This window comes from Colletotrichum paranaense (genome assembly GCF_030867605.1).
Source record: "Colletotrichum paranaense strain IMI 384185 chromosome Unknown Scaffold_20.1, whole genome shotgun sequence".
In the NCBI taxonomy this organism is placed as follows: domain Eukaryota; kingdom Fungi; phylum Ascomycota; class Sordariomycetes; order Glomerellales; family Glomerellaceae; genus Colletotrichum; species Colletotrichum paranaense.
The window spans coordinates 313,664-336,973 of NW_026848978.1; the positions used below are offsets into that span (position 1 = coordinate 313,664).

The following is a 23,310-nucleotide window of genomic DNA, read 5'->3' on the forward strand; positions in this document are numbered from 1 at the left end:
AGGCGTTTGCCCACCTTCATCCCCGCGGCGGTTCCTCCAGCAGGCGAAGATGATGCGGAGTCTAAGATATTGTTCAGTCTGACTGCCTTCGAAAAAACAGACGTTGCAATTGTATTACAAGCTGATTCGCGAGTGCGTGTCCTGTTTTCTGCTCTGGGGACGCCCTTGCGGTGTCTACAGTGCCTTTGCTCCATCTGTGCTGCTGGAAGACCTGCCACTGGGTCATTGATCTTTTAGGAAATCCACCTTCATATCTGAGGACTGAGCCTACCTAGCAATGCTGGGGTTATTCTCCTGCAGTGATATGCTGCAATCATTCATGGCCGGAGGCCACGAAAATTAAAATTTTTAAGGTGTTCCAACTCCGAGTTTCGGTACGTACCGAATCTGAATTGCTGTCGAATTGCTGACATTTTGCTGACTTTTTTCGCAGTTGGTTTCACCGACACTGAGGATCATGAGCAGCTTTCTTATCGTAAGTACCGCCAAGAACCAGGTCGCCATGAACCCTCATAACACTGTGGTCTTCGATGCCAAGCGTCTCATTGGCCGCAAGTTACAGGACTCCGGGGTCCACAATGACAGGACCCATTAAAATTTACAGCACACCTGCTTTCCATTCATTGTTCACATCATGGATCCCTTTCTTACTTACCTTAAGATACTCAGGAACTGATTACAAGTGTGGAATAGCATCCAAGCACTCAAGTGAATGGAATTTCGGAATTTTCAAAGCAGTTGGTGTTTCCTTAAGAAGCGATGTTGTGGATGAGAAATTAGTAACCCTCTTTTTGACCAGACATTTTAACCTATATAAGGGAAGATCGCTCATCTGGGTACACCACGGAACCCAAGCTTGGACTTGAGTACCTCAAATAGCCGCGCCAGATATAATTGACAACAGAGCAAGGACTGGTATATTGTACAGGCGCATTTCTGGGCGAGGCCGAGGGCTCTAGTATTAATGGAATATTGAGAAGGGTATTGACCACCGTATATCATCGTCGGTCGTTCTCTGCCTGGGTTTGATACAGAGCGTAGGCCCCCGAACAATGAAGCCTTAGTAGTTGTGCTTGAGAACCGTTTTGAGAGCTGCAATCTCCTTCTCATACTTTGTGATCTTGACTTGGCTGCCCTCGAGCTTTTCGAGCAGGTACGCCACTCGAGACCCGGTTTGAGCAGGCTGTTTTGGCAGGCTGCCCAACAGCGCCAGCTCTCCCTCAGCCTTTTCGATGACTTTCGCCTCAACCTTCGTAAGCTCTTTTAGAAGGGCCAAGTCCATTTTGGCCCTGAGAACACGGTCGTCAAGCAGAAGACTGAATGCTGCTTGGTACATTGGCTTTCCTGGGCGGATTGTTTGCGGCCGGCCGTTGTAGGTCTCTACCGTAACGAGCTCTGCATTTGTAAGTCCTTCCAAGGCTGACTCCCCGTTCGCGGCGCCAGGGGTGGTGGAAGAGGCGAATGTATCGGACAAGAGAACCTCGTTGTATCGAAGAGCATCGTGAGAAGCAAGCGCCTTGATCAAGTACCACGCCTGCTCGGTGGACCATTTCTTGCCCTCGACAGTATCCTTGCCACCTAAAAGGTACATCTTGACAATTTCAGTGGCGCTCTGGTTGATGATATCTTCAATGGCGCGCTGGGGGCTTTGGCCACCCTTTAGTCGTCTAGCAAGGTATTCGAGATCTGTGAGACGGCCACCGAGGATTCCAATTGCCGAGTCCAGCTCCGAGAGATCGGGTTTTCGGTGTTGCTCGGGCTTATCCTCCTTCTCTTCTGCCTCCTTGGACTGTTCTCGAACCTTTTCGATTTCGTCCTCTTCGAGACGGCTGATGATGAATTTCTTGGCAACATCAAGGGAGAGATCACCCAAAGCAGCTTGGCGGAAGACGCGATCCGGCATCGCCTTCGATAGCGATTTTGAGTAAGAGGTGTCGTCTGTCAAGAAGATGACGTGGGCAACATTATTCTGAACCATTGCCGCAGCCCATTCCGCAACCTTGTCGTAGACCAGGCTTGAGCCTTCGTTCTTGTGCAAAAAGTTATCAATGACCACAACAGCCCGCTTGTCTGGACGGGCCTCCAAGTATGCGTCGTCTGAAAGGTCGCCATCCTTGCCGTCCTTGTCGCGTCCGGCAAGGGAGACTTCCTTTAGGGCCTCTGCGGTTGTGTGAAGGATTTTGACCACCTGCGACTCCAGTGTCTCGGAAAAGCCAGCCTTGACCCCAGTCGTGCTCTGAACTGCCAAATCGATCATGCTGCTCATGCTGTTCAAGAAAGCGAAGATCGGCTTGTAGCCCACGGCGGCAGCTAGGTGTTTGATGGTTCCACTTTCGCCCCTTGCCTCGATGATCGGCTTGCAGTCGATCACCAAAACGTTTTTCCTGCCCTTGAGTGACTGGTCCAAGACGAGCTCCTTTTTGCCTGAACCCCGAGGGCCCTGAACAACGATGAAAGTGTCGGAGCTCTCAAGGAGCCAAGTCTGGATCTGCTCGATAAGGTCTCGGCGATGCTGCCAAACTGCACTGAACCCGGCCTTGTCAGCCTTCTTGTGCCCAAATGAGGAGAAAATGTCCGAAGTCTGGCTCTTGATCCATCGGTAGAATTTGTTGTTGCTCAGTCGGAAAGAATGTTGAATGTGGGCCTTGACGAAGAATTCGCGTATGGGGTCGAAGATGGCCACTGTGATGGCAGCAAGGAGGGCGGCAACGACGGGAATTACCACCCTAGGATGGCTAGTGAGCCAGTTCCAGATGTTGTGCGGTTTGACCTTTTGCTCATAGGATAGGCGAAGCCTTGTGCCAGTCTTTCCGCCACCAAGACCTTCGTCAACCAGGAATCCATGGAGACAATTTCTCGCCATGATGGCGTCGCGGACGCGCGCAAAGTCGATGTACGCATACTTTGGGAGAACCTTCGAGTCGGAAGGCTGTGAAGTTATCTCGGCAATTTTACCGTATCTGCGAAACAGACTGTAGAGGTTCTCCTGTGAGAGTTCGACGGCCTCGCCGCCTGCATCTTTTCCTGTGAACTCGACCTTGACACGACTTTTGGGAAACCGGTAGAGATCCTCTAGCCAAGGAACTCCCTTGACCAATCCTGCCTGAACCCCACGAAAGGGGTTGAACCATGGTCTGAGGGGATGTTTCTCCAGCGAACGAGCGAGAGATGCTTATGGGTGTTAGTCAGGCATTGACACGAGTTGAGGAGACTCAGTTTAAATAGCGACAAAGACGTCATTGCGGACTAGAACGAAGTTCAAACTCACTCTCAATATCTTTTGGTACAACGTCGGAGCCATGGCTGAATTTTACAAAAGCTCCTCCGTCCTTGAGTCGCGGTAGGATCTCTGTGACTTTGATTGGGAGATCGTCGGGGATCGCCTGTTTTACTAGGTTGATTGGATCGGTGCTAAGGCCTCCGCCAGAGCTATCGAAGCGCTTGAGAAGGTCGGTCAGGTCACGGTCTGACTGCCATGACCGTCGGAGGAGGTAGGTGAGCTTGAGAGGAAAGAGGTCTACCAGCCATTGTCAGTATTGTTTCCTCGCGCCAGCGCTGGCCGAGATGGACATTGAACAAGAGGCACAAAGGTGGGGGTGAAGAGGACAAGACCGTGAGTGGGAAGAAAGCAGGGGATGTCATCAAGGAGAGAAACGGAGACAGTGAAGGGCATCGATACGACACTTGATGCTCGGAGGAGGCCAAAATTGGGAGAGGGTAGGGACTAAACCCGGGGCGCGAGGTCCTGGGTCAGATGCAGGAATGTCTCGGCTGAGAGAAGGGGTGACCAGAAATCTTACTGTCAAAGAAGAGAATGGATTCGCTCTCCGAAGTGGCGATATGCCCGGATTTCTCGTCGCCGGTTACGGTACTCTCCCATGCTTTGGACGCGGCGCGCACGATAGCTCCATGTCGCTGGGATTGAGCAATTGGCCGGGGCAGGCCCCATGTCATCTGCAGCCGAGGCGCAGGCCTCATGCCGGAGCGAAGCAGCGCTCTGGTAGGTAACATTGGATGGATGTCGATGCAGACTCACATGTTGCTTTGACAGCCAGTAGTGGAATTGAGTTTGAGGACGGGACGTTGAGAACAGCTGGGTGGAAGGCAATGGAAGAGAATCAAGGCAGCCGACTAGCTTGCCTGCCTCACCTCACCTTACCAGAGCTGCTTAGCTCCTTCACGAGAAAGTCAGCCCCGGTGTTCGCGTGGGATGATGTCACGCTTTGCGGCCCCACTTGAAGGTCCAACGCGCCCCATAACCTTAAGTTTCGAAACGGACGATATCTTATCCGAACCGACGACGCCCCACTAGAGCACGCGCAGCTATGGCAAAAATCATGCAACCACTCATTGGCTAGACGCGGCGTCTTGGAGGTCATTGATGGTAACGGTTGCCGACTTCCCCTCATTCTCGATTGCGTCCGACCTGCCCAAGACGATATCACCTTGGGACTTTGCCCGATTCTTTACGCTCTGTTCTGTTTTAAATCAACAATTTTTCGAAATGGGCTGGCTCTGGGCTTCACCATCTCCCCCCAAGACTCCCGCCCCGGGACAAGCTTCACAGGCTCCCGCGCCGACCCCGCCATCCTCGACTAAGACGACTGACTCCGAGATCGATCCCGAGATTGCAAAGTTCCTCGCCCTTTTCCAGAACGAATCGGGCAATCAGCCAGAAGAAAAGGCGTCAGCGCCAGCACAATCATCCTCCCCACCGTCCAAGTCATCATCGTCTTCATCATGGTTCTCCCTCAAATCTTCACCCGATTCCCCCTCTCAAACCAGCAACCGTGCAATCACGCCACCCTCCGACAATCCCGTGGCTGAGTCCACCCTTCCGACAGAGATGTCTTGCCGCCAGGCGTTTGACATGGCCTTTCACTGCCAGTCTGTCGGCGGCCAGTGGAACAGCATTTACCGATACGGCACGATGCGCTCTTGCAGCGAACACTGGGAGGACTTTTGGTTCTGCATGAGGATCAAGAGTTACTCGGGGAAGATGAAGGAGGATGCCATAAGAGACCATTATCGTCAGAAGGAGTTTGAAAAGTATGGAAATGGCAAGCCAAGTAGTGAGGACGTCTGGCAGGCAAGGACCACCAAGGTCCCACCGGGCATGGCATTTACGGAGAGTTTGGAGGAACCCACAATTAATGACGAGGAGTGGCAGAGGATGGAGATTGAGAGGCGGAAGCAGATTAGGCAGGGGCTCGGCATCGAACCAGCAGCATGATACAATTGTACAATAAGGATCCATCTCTTCTCACATTTTTGCGGCCGGGCCAAGTGAAGCCCTTTTACTACAACCACTACATTTTCCATTCATGATTGAGTAGTATGATTATAGGGTAGTATTCGAGTGTAAGAGCACATCACAAGCATAAATGAATGAATGAACAAGTAATTTTACTGTTTTATATTAGACTTCCTAAACCGCGGAGTCTAGCTAGAATACATCTCTGACCCATAACCGTGCTTTTCCCATCGTGATTTCATAAATGCAAAGAAAGCAAAAGTCTAGTCGTGAAACCCAGTGGCAGCCGATGCGGTGCCACACCCATGACTCGGACTCTAAGGAAAGAATTCATCAAGGGTATCAATTTAGTCAACCTCCTCGACGGTAGGGCCGTCGTCGTGGTTGCCGGGGGGGGCGCCGCCGGGAGCACCGGGGAAGCCGCCAGGGGCACCGCCAGCACCGGGAGGACCGCCAGCAGAGCCGTAGAACTTCATCATGATGGGGTTGGCAATGCCCTCGAGCTCCTTCTGGCGCTCCTCGTACTCCTCGCGAGTAGCCTGCTGGTTCTCGTCGAGCCAGGTGACGATGGTGTCGATCTCAGTCTTGAGCTTCTCCTTGTCGTCAGCCTCGAGCTTCTCGTCGACCTTGGAGTCGCTGAGGGTGTTGCGGAGGGAGTAGGCGTAAGACTCGAGACCGTTCTTGGCAGAGACACGCTGGGCCTCGGCCTCATCCTCATCCTTGAACTTCTCGGCCTCAGCAAGCATGCGCTCAATGTCCTCCTTGGAGAGACGGCCCTTATCGTTGGTGATGACAATCTTGTTGGACTTGCCGGTACCCTTCTCAACAGCGGAGACGTTCATGATTCCGTTGGCGTCAAGGTCGAAAGTGACCTCAATCTGGGGAACACCGCGGGGAGCGGGGGGAATGCCGGTAAGCTCGAACTTGCCTAGAAGGTTGTTGTCCTTGGTGCGCTGGCGCTCACCCTCGTAGACCTGGATGAGGACACCGGGCTGGTTGTCGGAGAAGGTGGAGAAGACCTCGGACTTCTTGGTGGGAATGGTGGTGTTGCGGGGAATGAGCTTGGTCATCATGCCACCAGCAGTCTCGATACCGAGGGACAGAGGGGCAACATCGAGAAGAAGGATCTCGTTGGTGCTCTTGGAGGAAGTGTCACCGGACAGAATGGCGGCCTGGACGGCAGCACCGTAGGCAACAGCCTCATCGGGGTTGATGGACTTGTTGGGCTCCTTGCCGTTGAAGTAGTCGGAGATGAGCTTCTGGACACGGGGGATACGGGTGGAACCTCCGACCAGGACGATCTCGTGGACCTGGGACTTGTCGACCTTGGCGTCGGTGAGGACACGGTCGACGGGCTGGATGGTAGAGCGGAACAGGTCCTGGCAAAGCTCCTCGAAGCGAGCACGGGTGATGGAGGTGTAGAAGTCGATACCCTCGAACAGGGAGTCGATCTCGATGGAGGTCTGGGCAGACGAGGACAGGGTGCGCTTGGCACGCTCGCAAGCGGTGCGGAGACGGCGCAGAGCGCGGGCGTTGGAGGACAGGTCCTTCTTGTGCTTGCGCTTAAACTCGTTGACAAAGTGGTTGACAAGACGGTTGTCGAAGTCCTCACCACCCAAGTGAGTGTCACCAGCGGTGGACTTGACCTCGAAAATGCCCTCCTCAATGGTCAAGAGAGACACATCGAAAGTACCACCACCAAGATCGAAGATGAGGACGTTGCGCTCACCCTCAGCCTTCTTGTCGAGACCGTAGGCAATGGCGGCAGCGGTAGGCTCGTTGATGATACGAAGAACGTTGAGGCCGGCAATGAGACCGGCGTCCTTGGTAGCCTGACGCTGGGAGTCGTTGAAGTAGGCGGGAACAGTGACGACTGAGACCAGTTAGTCTGTGACTGTCAATTGATGTTGGGACATGTGTGACTTACCAGCATTGTTGACCTGGCCGCCGAGGAAAGACTCAGCAGTCTCACGCATCTTGGTCAGGACCATGGCGGAGATCTCCTCGGGAGTGAAGGTCTTGGTCTCGCCCTTGAACTCGACCTCGATGTTAGGCTTGCCGCCCTTCTCGATGACCTTGAACGGGAAATGCTTCATATCGGCCTGGACCTCGGAGTCCTGGAACTTGCGGCCAATGAGACGCTTGGCATCGAAGACGGTGTTGTGGGGGTTCATGGCGACCTGGTTCTTGGCCGCATCTCCGATCAGACGCTCAGTGTCGGTGAAACCAACTGCGAAAAAAGTTAGCAAATGTCAGGAATTCGACAGCAATTCAGATTTGGTACGTACCGAAACTCGGGGTTGTCCTGTTTCCCTGATCGTTGGCAATGATTTCAATCTTGTCGTTGGAGTAGTATGCGACGCATCTAAATGCTGTTAGTATATGTTGTGATCGTATTGAGTGGTGGTGGAATATAGGCGGCGGGAAGGCACGCTGAGAAAGAGAAAGTAGCGCAAGAAGGAGAGTAACTTACGAGTAGGTGGTACCCAAGTCGATACCGACAGCCTTGCCTCCGGAAGCCATTGTGACGGTTGTGGTGTGTGGAAGAAGAGTTGTGGTGTTTTTAGAACTTGCGTGTGAAGGAGGGGTATCTTCGTGCGCGTAACCGGGAGAAGTTGTATTCCGGTAGAGTTGATATCAGCGATCAAGAATTCGGTGAAAAAAGAAATGCGCTGGACACTTCTGATTTTTGATGGGTATTAAGAAGAGGATTGGATTTCGTGAAGAGTGAAGAGACAGAAAATGCAAAGAGTTGGTGTTTGGATTCTTAAAAGGTAGACGGCAGGTAGGAGGCAGGAGCGACTCAGTGCCCCGCAAAAATTCGAAATGGTTCTTTCCTCTTCCACCTACCCTCAATTGGTGGGGTACCACAATCGCTGCGGCCCAGCTGGGGACACTTCCAGGAGCCTCTCGAACTCGCCTGAAATTTTCTACCAACTCCTACAAGGATTAATTCGGGACTAGGGCCTTTTCAGCCTCTCCAGGAGGCAAAGTTTCCAATTTTCCAGGATTCGAGGCAATTCCCCAGCGCTTCGCAAGGCGATTCCAGCGACGTGAGAAAGATTCTGCGAAAGGCGATTCGCTGACATCATAACCTTCCATGAGGTCTATGGAGGGGCAGCCCGTTTGCGCCCCTTGTCGCAGTACCCTGGCTTGGCTCCCATGCACGCCTTAAAACTGGTCTGTGTAGGTATCCTCTACTTTTCCCCTCTCGTCCACGAATCCACACCGCTCCAGAAAAGAGAATTTCCATCGCTGGTGAGGTGATATCATCCAGACTGGGCCACGCAGCTGTGCGTGGCCCAGCGACCGGACCCAGCGACTCTTCATGAAGCATCTATTATCCACCACACTCATCTCGAATCTCCTTTCTGGGGCCTTTCTGGACCTTAGTCAGACCCCTCGATCTCAAGCAACCGAGAGGCGACAATTGAAATCAACAGAAGGTGCGATCAATGTCGGTTGGGTTGTGAGCGCCAAGAAATGCGGCGGTAAAAGTGAGAAGGGATGCAAAGGACTGCAGCATTCACAGGAACAATTAGGCAGACTGATACTCCGTACAGCTAGGCAAAAGGAATTGATTTGGGAAATCAGGCTGCTTATTCTTGGGGTTGGTGGTGTGTGAGGTGGTGAACACTGCATGCAGGTGCGCAAAGGGCAGCCTTTGTTGCCATGGCAGCCCAATGAAACCCACCATTGCGGGTTTTTCTTCTTCTGTTCCTCCTACTGCTATGGTCCCCTCTCGTACCTCTATGCTTTTTCTGATTCTCATTTTCTTGGTACGTATTCGTACCTGATGCTCCTACGGATGGCAGTACCCAACAACGACTAAGCAACCAAAGGCGGAGGCAAAGACAGAAATTCCGCCAACACCAGCAGGAATGGCAAAGGTACCTAAGGTAAGGTAGGTAAGGAATGCACGGATACTGTGTACTGCGTAGAGATGGTCTATCAAAAAGCTGCGACAATCGGAAATGACCCCACTCACCCGGCCGACCGGCCGGCCCTGACCAAAGGAGGATCCTGTTACAAGTGGGTCTCCAATCGGGCTCGGAACCTCGAGACGACCACAGCCCGGACGGCTGTTCGGGTACAAATGACTGCAGTCCCGCAAATGCATTTCAGTCGAGTTCTTGAAACGAATAGATTCAACCAAGTACTCGAACTAGTGAGTTTTACAAGCACATTCGATTGCAAAGTGTACCCAACGCGCGAGGGAACTATATAATTGACCTCAAAGCGCGAGAGCGGCCTCTGCTAATCAGCGATGTCGCATATCTCCCAATCTGTCTGGTCCTTTCTTTCTTCCTGAATATACTCCTCTGTATTAAGAGCCGCCGTTGAGTCGTAAACGAAACGACGCGGCTCCTTGCACTTGACATTTCCATCGCCTGCTTTCTCCGTTTGACCAGCCTCTGAAGCTTGAGAAGTGCTTTTTCCCTTGATAACGAATGGCTGCTGCCAAGTGGTTATGCTCGTGGAATACCACTGAGTTTCAAAACCACTCCTCCCGTCAAGTGATTCCCTTATCTCTTTGACGGAAAGCAATCTGGGCCGGTCTGATTCTTCTTTCTCGGGAGTGAAAACCCTCAGTCCCTCTGTGAAGAAATTGGGTGCGACTTTGCGAAGCCTGATTGGCCACCCGTCTATGAGGGTGCTTGGGACACTTTCGGGTCCCATTTTCCACTTCTTTACAAATGTCGCGAGATTGGACGTTGCCTGGGCCCAACTCCCATCCATAGCGTCTCTTTGTTCTTTCGTACCATGGATCTTAGAGAGATCTGGCAGTGAAACTGCTGATTCCTGTGTCAAGTATCGAGTTTCGAGGTTTCCGTCTGCATTCGTATTCTCGATGCGACAGGCAACTCTGAACACTTCCTTGAAGTTGTCGAATAGACCCACGCCAGTAAACTTCTCGTATGCACAAGGATGGCGATTACCCGTCGACAAAATTGCAATCTCGATCGCGGGAACCATGTAGTCGCCATCCTTGACTTTTCATTCGCCGCCATCATTCTTTCTCAAAGGAAGGCGGAGGCGCTGAATGGTTTCCTTCGTGCCTCGTACGCCTTCTGGCATTGGGCGTGTACAAAAGGTGACGGCGAGTCTATCGAGATCCTTGACATTGCCGTTGTCTTCCACTCTGCACGGCGGTCCCTTGTAGAGCCAGCAAGATGGACCATCCTCATGACGGATTCTTTCTGGCCCCGTCCAAAGGCCATTTGCAACACGATACAACTCCAAGACTGGACTGTTCCAATTGAGGCCACTCTCTGGGCCAGGGCTAGCTTTGAAGCCGGGTCTCGCGAGTGAAGAAAATGCTTCCGATTTCATCACTGACGCAGCGATTGTTGTAAAGATACTGGTGACCTGACCCGGCAAATAGGTGACGGGGTTATTGAAGCCCTCCCAAAGACATATCTCGCATGCCTGGATGATAGGCATCGTATAGAGCAATCATTGCCTGTCCTGACCAAGCATGACATGATGAGTCGTCAGAGGGGTCAGGCTTCTCCATCTTGGCGATAGGATAGATGGCCCATTTTCTTTTGTGTTTCTTGAAAAGCTCTTCATATACTCGTAATGATTGGCTGAATAAGGGGATGGCACAGTGGACTCGATCTTCTGTCGTTGGCTTTTCACGTATTCAGTTCCCTTCGTGCTCATCTTCCAGAAGCAATGGGTTCTGAATTTTTCCGAAGAAGAGTCGTCCTTCCCGTACTAGGCAGTGACGTAGAGTACGTGCTCGTTGTCTCAGTTGTTTCTCTCCTCAGCAGGGGGTCTATCGACCTCGGTAGCCCTCGATATGATTTCCTTGAGGCTAGGCATTCCATTTCGAAACAAATCAAGAGTTCCCATCTTCTCGAAACCTAGCGTTACTCTCAACATCTCATATTCTCGTCACAAGTTACTTCGTCCACTAACCTTGAGCCATTTTCCCCGCGATGCTCGTGATTTTCTTTGGCTGTTTCAACATTTCAAGCTGACAAAGACTCACCCCGGCAAGATCTAGATCATCATTATGAATTAAATGTGACGAGAAGGCGTTCAAACGGCATCTCGATACTTTCGTCGGCCTTGGCGACCGGGGTCGGCTTGTAAACTTCCGTAAGAGAACCTGACGCCGGGAGAGTGCCTATTTCGAGGAACTCCTCAGAAACGATGGCAGGATCCTTGAACTTTTTGGGTTGTAATAAAGTCCCCAGCGAGTGTCCTCCCGATCGTAAACCTCAAACTCTAGATAGCGGTTTTTTGTCTTTTTGGCACGGTTCCCGAACTATTCCGGCAGTGCCCTCATCCAGCATCATGTGGTTGCCTGCCGTGTCTTCAAGTGACGCATGCTCGCTTGGGTTCCAGAAATTTCTACGCAGCTTCGGCTTGCGTAGGTCTTTTGAGATTTCGAACAATCCTTCCTAGACAGTTGTATGTCACGTAGGTTTCCTATCCATGTCACAATCACTGAGTTTATGATTGCCATATTATGCTGGCTTCCTCGTGATATATCCTGGTGGTAAGTATCATCAGTTTACCGCCACCCCAAAATGCCCTCTTTGTGAGCAGGGAACATTCCAAACATCGTAATTCTGCTTCGATGCTTTCCGCAGCTGTTCAATCCCCAAGGACCGAGTGAAAGACTTCCTGTAAACTTGCCACAGTCAAATGACTGATGGAGAGGGAGGGGCCTGCTGGCCTGGCCGATTCCTTACTGATAAGACAGAGAATGTGAACAGGCATTCCAGAAGCTGGGGTGAATATCGCTTATTACACGTATTGAACATGAACTGCTCAGCAAAGAAGCGCAAGTGACAATTGATGTTCAAATGAAGGTACCCGATCACGACTGAGCCAACGTCTCTGACAACCAAAATGTGAATGATACCGAATACTTCAAGTATTGAGTGCTTTCATGGCTGATCAACACGGTGATTGGAAACCTAAAATAAACCTATCTACTATTTGATGAAGAGTAGCCAGCGGAAGATGCGACCATGTGGCGATGAAAATTGATGGTACGTGTTTTCCTGTCCTTCATAATAGATCGATCATGATAGCCGTACATCAAGTGTGCATCTGTGTTCATCGTCAAAACGACATGATGATCAGACTAAGGGGAGTCCGTCTTGATTGCGAGTCAAGTAGACAGCATGACGAGGTGCCACACAGACACGCCAATAAATGATAGGAACCGTGTGACATGACCAGCATTGGCATGGCTGAGAAGGTGGGCAAATGCAAAGCATTGGCTTGTCGCTGTTTGTAAACACTTGGAACATGGTTATACTAAGAAACGTGGACAATGAGGCTGTTCGTGATGCTGGCCAGACGCAGCCGGGGACTGTATGACTACGCCCGACCACCTCATTAAAGGACTGTGACATAACAGTGGCTGACTCTCTACTCTACAGGCATAATGATACAATGGAAAGGCGCTATCTGTAGACGATGTCGATGAGACCTAAACGTAAGCAAACCATCGTTGTTTACTGCAGCCTATTCACATATCATCGGTCATACATGTGGACGTCGTAAGGGTAGGCAGCGCAAGATATTAACACCTTCAAGGCGGCATTCAAACAGTGAGACATACTTTACAATCCCAATCTGAACTATTATACTAAAACGCCTCTAGGCCAGCCGGTCTGCCAAACCAAGTCCCCAATTCATCACCATCTTCTTCCCTGTTCCCCGACGCAAAGTAGTCTGTCATCCGCGCGGAATCGCCGTCATCTTCGACCGGCCATTCCACCTTTGGATTTCCCTTTGCCTCGAGCATGTCCTTGGCCGTGCCCCAACTGAACCTGCATTCGGGACCCCATCCAAACACCGGGTGCATGTTGGATCTCATCCATGACACACACCGTCCATCTGATGGATATCCTGAACCCCAGGCCATGCCCTCCTCTCCCTCTGCCGCAGCGTTAGGGGCTCGCCCCTTGTAGAGAACCTCAAGCGCGACATCACGGGTAACCTTTGCGCATACAGAAGCGGCCGATACACAGGGGTAGAGACTGTCTGCCTTCTTCGCGACTGTAATCTTTGTTGCGGGAAAGAAGCGCTGGAGCTTGGCTTGGTAGGCGGCGGGCTGACCGACGGTATCGACGTAAATCTCCTGGATGTTGACGCCCTGCGCAAAGACACCCTTGATCAAGTCAACGGTGGCGTCCATGGCCTGGGCGTTGAGGTTGTAGTTGGCCCCCGGGCGCATCATGCCTGATGAGATGTCGCGGGCACTGAGTGCTGAGATGGCGAAGCCGCAAGTCTCGGCCAGGTCGGAGCCCGGCGTACACAGAGCCGTCATGAGTTGTGAGCGGACGGCCGGTGTGAGCACTTTGGAGTCGTCAAAGTGATGGGTCTCACGGAGTAAGGGGTCCGAGAGGGGAATTGGTAGGTAAAAGACACCATACACCATGGGTCCCAAGACCGGTCCGCGGCCGGCCTCATCGACACCTAAGCAGACTGGAGTGCCGGCCGCTGCCGGTGAATCTGATTCGTCAGGTGTGCTGGTTTTTGTCGATGAGGCTGGTGGGAGAAGTGTTGAGGGAACTGGGGAGAAGTATGTGTATGAGTCGCCCGAGAGAATGGCCTTTTCGTTGATAGAAGGGGGAACAAAGGCACCCGGGACTGGAGTCTCGAGAGCGATATCCTCGACCATTGGAGAGTCTTCCATTGTCACGGGTGAGCTGGAGATGAGTTGAGAGCAATCTGGATTCGCCCTAGGTATCGCTTATAAGGTAAAAGAGCAGTGTCGTATGGACGGTATGTTGTCTTATGGATATCTTTTGAGAATTAAGTGCAACACGTCTTTTCCAAACTCCGAGCTGAATACCAAAATAGTTGAGACTGTGAAAACCAAGGTCAGTTGTTCACTCAAAGTGACTTGAACTTAGGACCGGGAAATCTTGTTGGCTAGCCCCTCGACGCGTCTAGATTAATGGGGACGCGTTGAGCAGGGGCGCCAAGTCCACAAGTACCTGCCCCTGTCAACCCCGATTTGCAGCAGGCCCCGGCCACTGCAAGTCCATCGACACAGGTGTGTCCAGCGCGCGTCGTCAATTTACTTGCCAACCAAAAAGTTGCGCGCGGTCAACCTCCCCAACAACACCTCACCCCAAGATAAACACGGCCACGATCTGGTCCACGACGTCCCTTCATTCTCACCCGAGTCACTCGTGCTGAAGACCCAGACCGGGATGCTCCATCTCGAATTTTAATCAAATTTCTCGAACCGGACCATTTCACAACTACACATTCGCAATGGCACCGCCGCGACAGAGTAACGTCCGTCGTCGCGAGACCTCCACAGGCGATTTCCATGAGCTTGGTGTGAAAGGACGGTGCGTCGCGCACTCCTTCTCTCGGACTGGCGTGGATCGCAAGCTCGAATTTGTATATGGACTTGTTAAACTGACATCCCAACAGCAAGACTGGCATTGAATTGCCCGACACGGGCGTACGCGACGAACATGGCATGCAACCCATCGACGGCCTTTTCTCCTCACCGGAGAAGGACAATGGATCCGCCAGCGACGATGGAGAACAGGACATGGAGCTGGAGTCGGGTAAGCCCTACTGAGATCGTGCAACATCGCTCGCTTTCTGACGAAGCTCCGTATTAGAATCCGGCCCCGGGCCTTCCACCATTATGAAGAACCACCCTCGGCTCGTTCCCCGAGGGACCTCCCCGCGCAAGACAAACCTCGGATCACCTGCGATGCGCCACCCGAGCTTCGGCCCTTCCTCGTCACCGACACGGCTGTCACCCCAGCGGAGATCATCGTCGCCGATAGAACCTCAGCCAACCCGTGGAGCTCCAGTTTCACGCAAACTTGACTACGGCGCCCTGGAGAAAAACGGACCCGGGTTGAACGGTAAACGTCCCAACGGATTCAAGGGTGGACGCGCAGTCTCTTCCGAAGACGAAGAAGAAGAGGAGGCTGTGCTACAGGCGCAAAATGGCCATGTCGAAAACGGGGAGGAGGAGTCGATGCAAATGGTCAGCATGGACGACGGTCAAGTGCCAGAACCCGAATCTGAGCCAGCAGCATCGGAAACAGAGGAAATTTCAGAAGCGGAGGCTCCGAAGCAGCCTACCAAGCGCAAAGGCCGTCCACCAAAGGCGAAGCCAGCTATCCAGGAAGAGGCAGAGGAACAGTCAAACCGTGAGTCCGAACCAGAAGAAGCGCCCGTTAAGAGGAGAGGCAGGCCAGCCAAGGGCAAGGGCAAGGAGAAGATCCAGTCAGACGAACCTGAGCCTGAGGCGGAAGAGGTCAGCGTGCCCAAACGACGACGCTCGCGTAATTCCGACGGAGACAAGGCGGAGCAAGAAGAGGAAGACGATCGCGCATCCAAACGACAGCGAAAAGAACCAAAAAAGGCAACGGGCGGAGCAAGGGGGCGGCCGAAAGCTGCGCCCCAGGAGGAAGAGGGGGAATCATCGAAGCAGACGGCCAAGGCCGCCTCAAAAGCCAAACCAGGACCCAAAGGCAGGCCAGGACGCAAGCCGCAAGCCGCAGCGGGCGAGGACTCGATTTTGGGCGTGGTGCAAAAGGGGCCGCCCATGCCTAAAGCGCGCGGTCTGGTATCGCAAAAGCAGAAGCAGGACCCCCATTCCATCACCCACACGAGATCCGGTCGCCAGTCCTACAAGCCGTTGGCGTTCTGGAAGAACGAGCACGTCACCTACGACGAGGACGAGGCTTTCGAAGATGGAAAGAAGGGTAACAGATTTCTCCTGCCGAGCGTCAAGGAGGTCGTCCGCGTGGAGGAAGAGGAGCGGGAGGCTGCGAGGAAGGGCAGGCCAAGAGGCCGCAGGCCTACTGCCAAGGCAGGCAGACGGCGACAGCAGGTCGAATCCGAGGACGAGGAGCCGGCGGAACCATGGGAGCAGGACCCGGGCAGCGTCGACGGCGAAATTGTGGTCTGGCAGCCGGAGCACGAGTTCAACCCGCCCGCTATCAACGAGCAGGTCGAGATCGACGAGGAGCGGATCGCCGTCGCCGCGGGCGCCATCCAGACGAGGGACATTCGGGACGCGACGTTTCGCTTCGCAAAGACCCTCAGCTTGCCGTTCTTCGGCTCGGGCGTCGTCGACCTCCCGCCCGGCGCAGAAAAGCGGCCGAAAAACTCGCGTAAGATGCAGATGGTGTTTTTCGTCTTCCAAGGCAAGGTCTTGGTTACGGTACACGAGTCCCAGTTTAGAATAAGCGCCGGTGGCATGTGGTTTGTGCCAAGAGGTAAGCCGTTCCTGCCTGCGTCTTGAGTATGAATGATTTACTGACTGCCGTGCAGGGAACTATTACAGTATCCACAACGACTACGAAAACCCAGCTCGCATCTTCTTTGCTCAGGGTTGCGAGATGAGCAATGCGGGTGCCAATTTCTCCCAGGATACGACTATAGGCTGAAAGTCGATTTAGGGATGATAGAGACGGCGGATCTACATCGGCTCGTCTGTTAGGTTTCTTCTAGTTGTTTGGCTGTCGGCAGTGTGTTTTGCGAGATATCCCGTCTTCTCTTTCTCCCTCTGAAAAGTGGCTCAAGAGGTAGCCCGTTTGGATTCGGTTTCGAGCTGTTGGATGAGGGTTTCCCTTTTGGGTCCAAGAACAGGACTTTCTTAAACCGAGGGGAGAGCTTGCGCCGTGGTCCGGGATGAGCGAGTTGGAGGACTATCATGAGGAGTAGCGGCTGTTTTTTTTTGTGTTTTTGAAGGGAGGTTTATAATTGCATCAATCAATATCCACGAAGTCGCATTTCTTGAGTATTGGATCCCGTTTTCTGTGATAAACTTGCCATTGCAACAGTGTACTTTGTGAATGGACTTGGTGATGTATAGCAAACATGTGAAACCAGAAGCCGTGGATGCGCAGGTTACTTCGTTTCATCACCTTGCGTCAAATCCTTTTATATGAAAATCAAGGCTGACGATATCGTGCGAGCAAAGTCATGGGCTTACACGGGTATCACATGGCACTTCATCATAACTGAAAAACGTATCTTATAGACATTATATCCTTTGCCTCCCTATTCATAAAACCCCTTCTTCCCTCGCTCTATCGGGCGTCTGGAACGCAGCCTCATTTTCAGCTGTTCACCACTAACTACCTTAAACTAAACACACAAACACGCGCGCGCGCACGAGGGAGACAAAAGTCTAAATATCATCAATATCATCCTCAGCGCTCTTCTTCTTGCCCCGGCTGTCGAGCGTGTCCATGCTGATGGAATCGCTATCGCGTGCGGGCATGGCGAGCGCCTGCCGCGCCGTGTCCGAGTTCTCAATGAACTCGCGCAGCTTCGCCTTGCCAATTTCGACACCCTGGTTGGCGGCCGCGTTGGCCATCTGGTACATGGGCCCGAGCATGTTGAGCGTATACGCGACGTAGGTACCTCCGGCGAGCATGATGAGGAAGACGAAGAGGAACGGGTTGCGCAGGACTGTCGTAAGTTAGTATTCGGTTCAACACACATCATAATAAAGAGACACAACTCACCAGCAACGATCTCGTTCCATCCAAGAGCCACCAGCAGAGCATAGAAGTACAGGGGTACCTGTGCGACACCGCCAATGGCACTGCGCTTGGCCTCGACGTAGACACCGTCCGCGGTCTTCTTGAACCGGATGACGAGGTCTTGACGCTTGCTCTCGCTGAGAACAGTCATTTCCTCCTCGAGGCTCTTGCCATCCTCCTCATCGACACCGCCAATCGGTGTCAAGTCTTCCTCGTCGCTGGGCTCAACCCCACGGGGTTGATATCCAATCCAGGCAGGCAACTCAGGAGGTCCGTAGCTTTCCGAAAGCTTGAACTTTGACAACAATGGGATGAGCGTCAGCGTCGACTCTCTTGCCTTGGTGTAGATGCCCTCGATGTCGTCAGTAGGTCTCCAGATTCTCGGTACGCCGGCCTCGTCGTATCTGAACTTGTCCTCAAAGTTTTCTCTCAGCTTCAACAGAATGTTGCCCTCCATGACCTCTTCCTCAATCTTCTCGCGCAGGGCGACCCAACTCTTGCGCCTGAGGCGCCAGAGACCAACTTCGACCTCATCCTGGGTAGCTTCGAAGCTCTTGGCACGGTCGGTGAACCTGCCCTGTGCGTCCTTGACGATATCGACAAACACGGTCCAGATACGATCCCAAAGATCCTTCTCCGCAGGCTTCTCGCCAGTCTCGGGGGCGCCGGATCCAGCTCTACCGGAGCCGAGCTTGTTGAATTCGAGGCCAATCGCATCGCCCAAGCGGGACTTGACCCATCGCTCCACCCTCGTGGCCAACCGGCGCATCTCTTCCTTGCGCAGCTTACCGCTCACGTCGTCCAACTCCTTCTCAAACAACACATACTGTGACTTGAAGTTGGACCAAGCGACGCCAGGGATGGCGAGGCTCTCAGCTTCGGTCTTGAAGAACTCGAGCGTCTTCTTCTTCTCCTCGGTAACGATCTCAGCAAATTCGTAGGCCGCGCCGGACTTTTGGCCAGCCTTGACAGCACCCGAAACGTGCTCACTGAAGGAAGCAATGGCGGCCTTGTGAGCGGCGGACAGCTGTGCGTTGTAAAGCGTCTTGAGGCGGCCGTCGATCTTAGCTTCCAAGTCTTGGCGCTTGCGCGAGTAGACACCCTTGTGATACCTGCTGGCCTGAATCTCGAATGCCTTGAGACACTTCTCACGAGATTCGCGTCCCGTCACACCCAGATCGGCCAGTACCGCGGGCTTACCGGCTCTGGCAGATTCGGACTGCTTCTCCTCGAGCGGTACAACGGCAGTATCGAAACCAATCAGGACCTCCCTCGAGATCTCATCGCAACGGAATTGCGCAAGCAGCTCTTGCTGTGTCGGCAAGTCCAGGTCCTTGTTGTTGACAATCTGATCCCAAATGCCCTCAGCGTAGAGCGAAAAGCCGTCGGCGGGAATGCGTCGGTGGTACTCGGGGAGGAACACACCGCCATCGAACTCCTGAGTGCTGGCCCCACTCGTGCGGTGCCCCGCAGTGAACCTCCTCCCCAGGTTCTGGATCTCGGTAGTGAACTTATCAGCCTGCAGGATCTTGTGGGGGAGGGCGGCAAAGGCGAAGTCGAAGTAGTCCTCGATGCGCGAATTTTCGAGGCCCTGCGGCTTGGAAATGGAGGACCAGATCTTAGTCAGGTCCTGGACCAGGGTGTTGCGCAGGTTCGCAAGGGGCGTCGTGCCAAGGTGGTCTCGGATTACGAAGAAGAGGAGTGATCTCAAGCTCGACCTGTGTAGGCTGTTAGCGAGCGGCGGGGTTGCCCACGCACAGGGCGACTTACTGCTTGTCTTTGAGGAAGAGCTGTAGGTTGACCTCAAAGACGGTTTTGAGTAGGCCCATGTTGGCACCATTGTACAGGCCGACCTGTGTCTCCCAGAGGTTGACAATCAAGACTTCGCTAGTTGCCAGTGCGAACAGAGCGCTCTTTCTCTCGAAATCCTGGTCTTCGCCACGCTCGCGTCCATCAGTCCCCTCAACATCCATAACGATGATGTTCTCGGCCATGCCGGATTCCTTCTTGTTCTTGGACATCCATATTCCCTTGGTAGTCTGCTGGCGCATCGTCTCGGACATGACGGAGAAGTCGGTACCAAAGAGGTTGTTCAGCAGCGTCGACTTGCCGGTGGATTGGGAGCCGAAGACGGAGATGAGGTGGTAGTTGAACCCCGCCTCGGCGACGCGCACTTTTTGCAAATATGTTGCGACATGGGAGCTGTACAGAAGTCAGTTAGCCGTTGATCATCGTCGGTTCGTTGAGGCGGGGGAGATTGTATCGTACTTGAAGTCCTTCTGATCGTCAATGACCTGGATACCATGCTCGTAGTTCTGGGCATCCGGCTCTTCGCCGACAGCAGCAAAGTGGCCGTTCATGGTTGCAGCGACGAGTGAAGCAAATAATGTGGAGGGGCAAGTCTCGTAGGGTTTATTCGGTCATTGTCGTTTTCCAGAAATAGGTAAGGAAGAAGAGGAAGAAAAGGAACGGGAGAGCAAGCCAAACGTTGTTCGGGTGCAATGTAGCAACAGGGGCGAAAGTGCAGTGCGTACTAATGGGAGTTGGCAGCTGGGAGAGGAAGTGACCACATCGACCCTTGTGATCAAATTCCCCTGTCATGGGCCGTTAATCTTGCCTTTCCCACCTGGCTTTACTGCCCTCCACTGTGGGAAAGTGTGCAGTTGCGCCGGATGAATGGTTGGTCCGTGCTGTTTCCCTCCCCCAAGTTCCCAACGAGTGGCCAGTCACCCAGTGATTGGAGGCTCGGTCTCAGGGCAACCCCTGGCATGTGAATCCTGGTATCTCTCCAAAATCCCCTCGAAAACATCAGACGACGTGACCACGACATGTGAGGTATCTCCGTCGAATAGCGGACCAGTCATGGTGAATTGTATGGGTAATGAGATACGATGTGAGGCTCCTGACTACAATTTCTATTCAACGGAGACGACTGTGTCCATCCAGTGCTGCCGTCCCTGAAACTAAGAGCTGTCAGTCATTTCGGTTGGCCGCTAATACAAAGTTCATGGTTCCCACCGGCGCGGGCCGGCTTTAATGTGGAATTCCTCAAGCACAAACCAATCTTCCCAACGCCATGGTAATTCTAGTGAAAGTTCAATTGATTCAGCCATACTTTGAAATCAGCTTCTTCATGATCCCCATGGCGCCTCCGCGGTATCCTCCACCAAATAACGCATAGTGGTTGAGGTGGTGATATCTGCGGCACCTACAAGTTAGCGGGGCAAATCACCATGGCAACCCCCCCTTCAAGCAAGTGGGCGAAAGCTCGAAGCGACGCGAGGGAGTGGACTTACAACTCGTAAAGTGCAACTCGATCATCCCACTCTTCAACTGGCTCCGCCTTCGGCACCAGTTCATTATATTCGTTCCAGAAACTACTCCCAAAGCCGCCAAACATCTTCATGATGCCCAGTTCGTACTCGGCATGCCCATACACGGCCGACGAATCGTAGACAACCTCCTCCGCGCCGCCCTTACCCGCAATCTGGCCACGGCCGTGGTTTCCGCTCCATAAATCCCCGTGGATCACCACCGGCTTGATCCCCTTGATGCGGTCCTCGCCGATTAACCGCGGAACAACCCGGCTCGCAACGGTCTCCACGACCTTCGCCAACTCTCCATCTGCGCCGTTCCTCCTGATCCCTGCGCGCAAAACGCCGCGCAGCCGGTTCTCGGCATAGAACTCGGCCCACGTCTCCTTCCACGCGTTCTCCTGTGGCGTCGAGCCGCAGCATGTGCTCACAGGAAAGCCGTACATAGGCCTGTCGAATCCCTCCGGGACGGGCGCCGGAGTCGTGTGCATCTTGGCGAGCTTCGCGGCCAGCGACATGCCCGATCCGCCAGGGGCCGAGGATCCCAGATCCAAGAAATCTGTGACGAGGAAGTATGTGCCCGGGGATGATTGGTATCGCCCGTGGGCGTGCGACTTTGGGCAGAAATTCGGCACGGCGTTGTGGATTGCGTTTAGCGATTCATGTTCGCCTGCGGGAAGTGTCAATGCTCCTGCTTCTAAGACAGCTTTGGATGCCAAATCAAGTGCAGATGTGTTTCTTCACCAGATTACTCTGCACTCCAGCCAGGTTTCACCGACCTCTAAACATGACTTCGGCGTCTTTCCCAGACCCCGTCTTGACGAAGAAGTTGGTGGGCTGACCATCGATGACAGAGGTGAGTTTGAAAGATGATGCGAATCCGGAGCCGCCATGAGACGCGATCTTGGTCTGTTCAGGATCAAGCTGGAGGGCTTCGAGGATGGCTGGATCTACATGTGGTGCCATTCTTCGAGATGTGTGGGATTGACTCGATCGAGTCTGGTTTGACAGGCTGGTAGTTTGTGTGATTCAAAGTTGAGCTCTGGAGCTCACCTCAGTTACATGCCACCAGCTCAGACCGTTGGGGTGAGCTCTTAGTGACGTAGAATAGCAACGGCCTCCACAGTGACTGTACCGCCCTAAGCTGCATACCTTTCAGCCCCACAGAGACCCATTCTGTTTGTCATTTGCAGCCACCGTGTCCTCTCACCCGTCTTGAATACTGCTCTGGTAGTCCTGCTCACATTCAATAACTACTTGGATCGATAGCTCAGTGGTAGAGCGAGAGATTGCAGTTAAACGCAGTTTATCTCTAGGCCCCGCGTTCGAATCGCGGTCGGTCCTTGTCTTTTGCTGTTTGCACTGCCAGTGCTGTGTTTGTCGCTCAGAAGCGTTCTATACTTTGGTTTTGTTGACTATCTTTGTTGGAGTTCGCCTTAAGGTGCTGCTGTTGTCACTCTTTAAAGCTATTGCGTGCTGTTTTCAAAGCTTGTTGCTCCCAAAAAAAAAAAAAAAAATACCTGATTCGGCTCCCGGTGCAATGGTGGGGTCAGGTTCCCGACCGATCAAAAATGACGGGGCCGTGATGGGGCCGTAGATGCTCCGCCAAAGCTTCGAATGATTCTTCGAGACAGTAGGAGGAGCAGAGAAATGATAGAAACCTGGAAGCTATCTGAAAGATGAGATAAATCATACTGGAAACCCGGGTACCGAAGTCTTTGGTGTAATGTTTATTGAACTAGCAAAATGAACCCCAAAGCATCCTCCAGTGTTCGTGTAGAAAGTAACGCCCTCCGCAATGTACCAACACCAAAACACCCTTCTCTATCTCATGGTATCTATCGCCTTGACACAACATCCAAGTCACGGCTTCCCGAGAGACCACCGGACCAACCAAGCGAACCTCATTTGGCTGATTCTCCGTCCCGCCTGACTGGCTGACATGCGGGAGCCAAAAACCCCCCGGCATACCATACCTGGTCAGGCCTGCCATTACCCCAACTCTCCAAGCCCACCTCAAGCCAAAAGCGAGATAGCTAGCACGCCAACCACCAGCGGCACGGCACCACACCAAAGGGCCAAGACCCAAGAGCATGTTTCTGTTTACCCCATCCTATCACTTCCCCAGGATTGAGATCTCACCAGCCCAACGGGACCAGTCCACCACCCCCGCTAACACAAAGCTAGGGGGTGGACGCCCGCCGGCGTCGCTCCCAGTTCGTCCAACGACTGC

The 23,310-nt window shown here is 53.1% G+C and overlaps 9 protein-coding genes across 9 annotated transcripts; 3 read left to right on the forward strand and 6 right to left on the reverse strand.

Annotated features, from left to right (window-relative positions):
• Positions 1-457: 457 nt before the first annotated feature.
• On the forward strand, positions 458-595 carry CPAR01_15622 (hsp70-like protein; the record flags this gene model as incomplete). The annotated part of the gene is made up of 1 exon (XM_060499870.1): positions 458-595. The coding sequence occupies one exon, from the start codon at positions 458-460 to the stop codon at positions 593-595; it is 138 nt and encodes a 45-aa protein (XP_060341446.1).
• Positions 596-1,060: 465 nt separating this feature from the next.
• Positions 1,061-4,011, reverse strand: CPAR01_15623 (uncharacterized protein; the record flags this gene model as incomplete). Its single annotated transcript, XM_060499871.1, has 3 exons — positions 1,061-3,171; positions 3,269-3,517; positions 3,801-4,011. The coding sequence occupies 3 exons, from the start codon at positions 4,009-4,011 to the stop codon at positions 1,061-1,063; spliced, it is 2,571 nt and encodes an 856-aa protein (XP_060341447.1).
• Positions 4,012-4,504: 493 nt separating this feature from the next.
• On the forward strand, positions 4,505-5,233 carry CPAR01_15624 (uncharacterized protein; the record flags this gene model as incomplete). The annotated part of the gene is made up of 1 exon (XM_060499872.1): positions 4,505-5,233. One exon carries the CDS (start codon positions 4,505-4,507, stop codon positions 5,231-5,233), a length of 729 nt encoding a protein of 242 aa, XP_060341448.1.
• Positions 5,234-5,601: 368 nt separating this feature from the next.
• Positions 5,602-7,777, reverse strand: CPAR01_15625 (hsp70-like protein; the record flags this gene model as incomplete). The annotated part of the gene is made up of 4 exons (XM_060499873.1): positions 5,602-7,127; positions 7,182-7,484; positions 7,543-7,619; positions 7,728-7,777. 4 exons carry the CDS (start codon positions 7,775-7,777, stop codon positions 5,602-5,604), a joined length of 1,956 nt encoding a protein of 651 aa, XP_060341449.1.
• Positions 7,778-9,511: 1,734 nt separating this feature from the next.
• Positions 9,512-10,699, reverse strand: CPAR01_15626 (uncharacterized protein; the record flags this gene model as incomplete). The annotated part of the gene is made up of 2 exons (XM_060499874.1): positions 9,512-10,243; positions 10,322-10,699. The coding sequence occupies 2 exons, from the start codon at positions 10,697-10,699 to the stop codon at positions 9,512-9,514; spliced, it is 1,110 nt and encodes a 369-aa protein (XP_060341450.1).
• A 2,170-nt stretch (positions 10,700-12,869) lies between these two features.
• CPAR01_15627 (ribonuclease HII) lies at positions 12,870-13,922 on the reverse strand (the record flags this gene model as incomplete). Its single annotated transcript, XM_060499875.1, has 1 exon — positions 12,870-13,922. The coding sequence occupies one exon, from the start codon at positions 13,920-13,922 to the stop codon at positions 12,870-12,872; it is 1,053 nt and encodes a 350-aa protein (XP_060341451.1).
• Positions 13,923-14,509: 587 nt separating this feature from the next.
• On the forward strand, positions 14,510-16,659 carry CPAR01_15628 (cupin; the record flags this gene model as incomplete). The annotated part of the gene is made up of 4 exons (XM_060499876.1): positions 14,510-14,589; positions 14,675-14,814; positions 14,872-16,488; positions 16,544-16,659. The coding sequence occupies 4 exons, from the start codon at positions 14,510-14,512 to the stop codon at positions 16,657-16,659; spliced, it is 1,953 nt and encodes a 650-aa protein (XP_060341452.1).
• Positions 16,660-17,405: 746 nt separating this feature from the next.
• Positions 17,406-20,123, reverse strand: CPAR01_15629 (sey1; the record flags this gene model as incomplete). Its single annotated transcript, XM_060499877.1, has 4 exons — positions 17,406-17,689; positions 17,746-19,481; positions 19,534-19,965; positions 20,032-20,123. 4 exons carry the CDS (start codon positions 20,121-20,123, stop codon positions 17,406-17,408), a joined length of 2,544 nt encoding a protein of 847 aa, XP_060341453.1.
• Positions 20,124-20,868: 745 nt separating this feature from the next.
• CPAR01_15630 (fructosamine kinase) lies at positions 20,869-22,043 on the reverse strand (the record flags this gene model as incomplete). The annotated part of the gene is made up of 3 exons (XM_060499878.1): positions 20,869-20,962; positions 21,060-21,747; positions 21,857-22,043. 3 exons carry the CDS (start codon positions 22,041-22,043, stop codon positions 20,869-20,871), a joined length of 969 nt encoding a protein of 322 aa, XP_060341454.1.
• Positions 22,044-23,310: the final 1,267 nt, after the last annotated feature.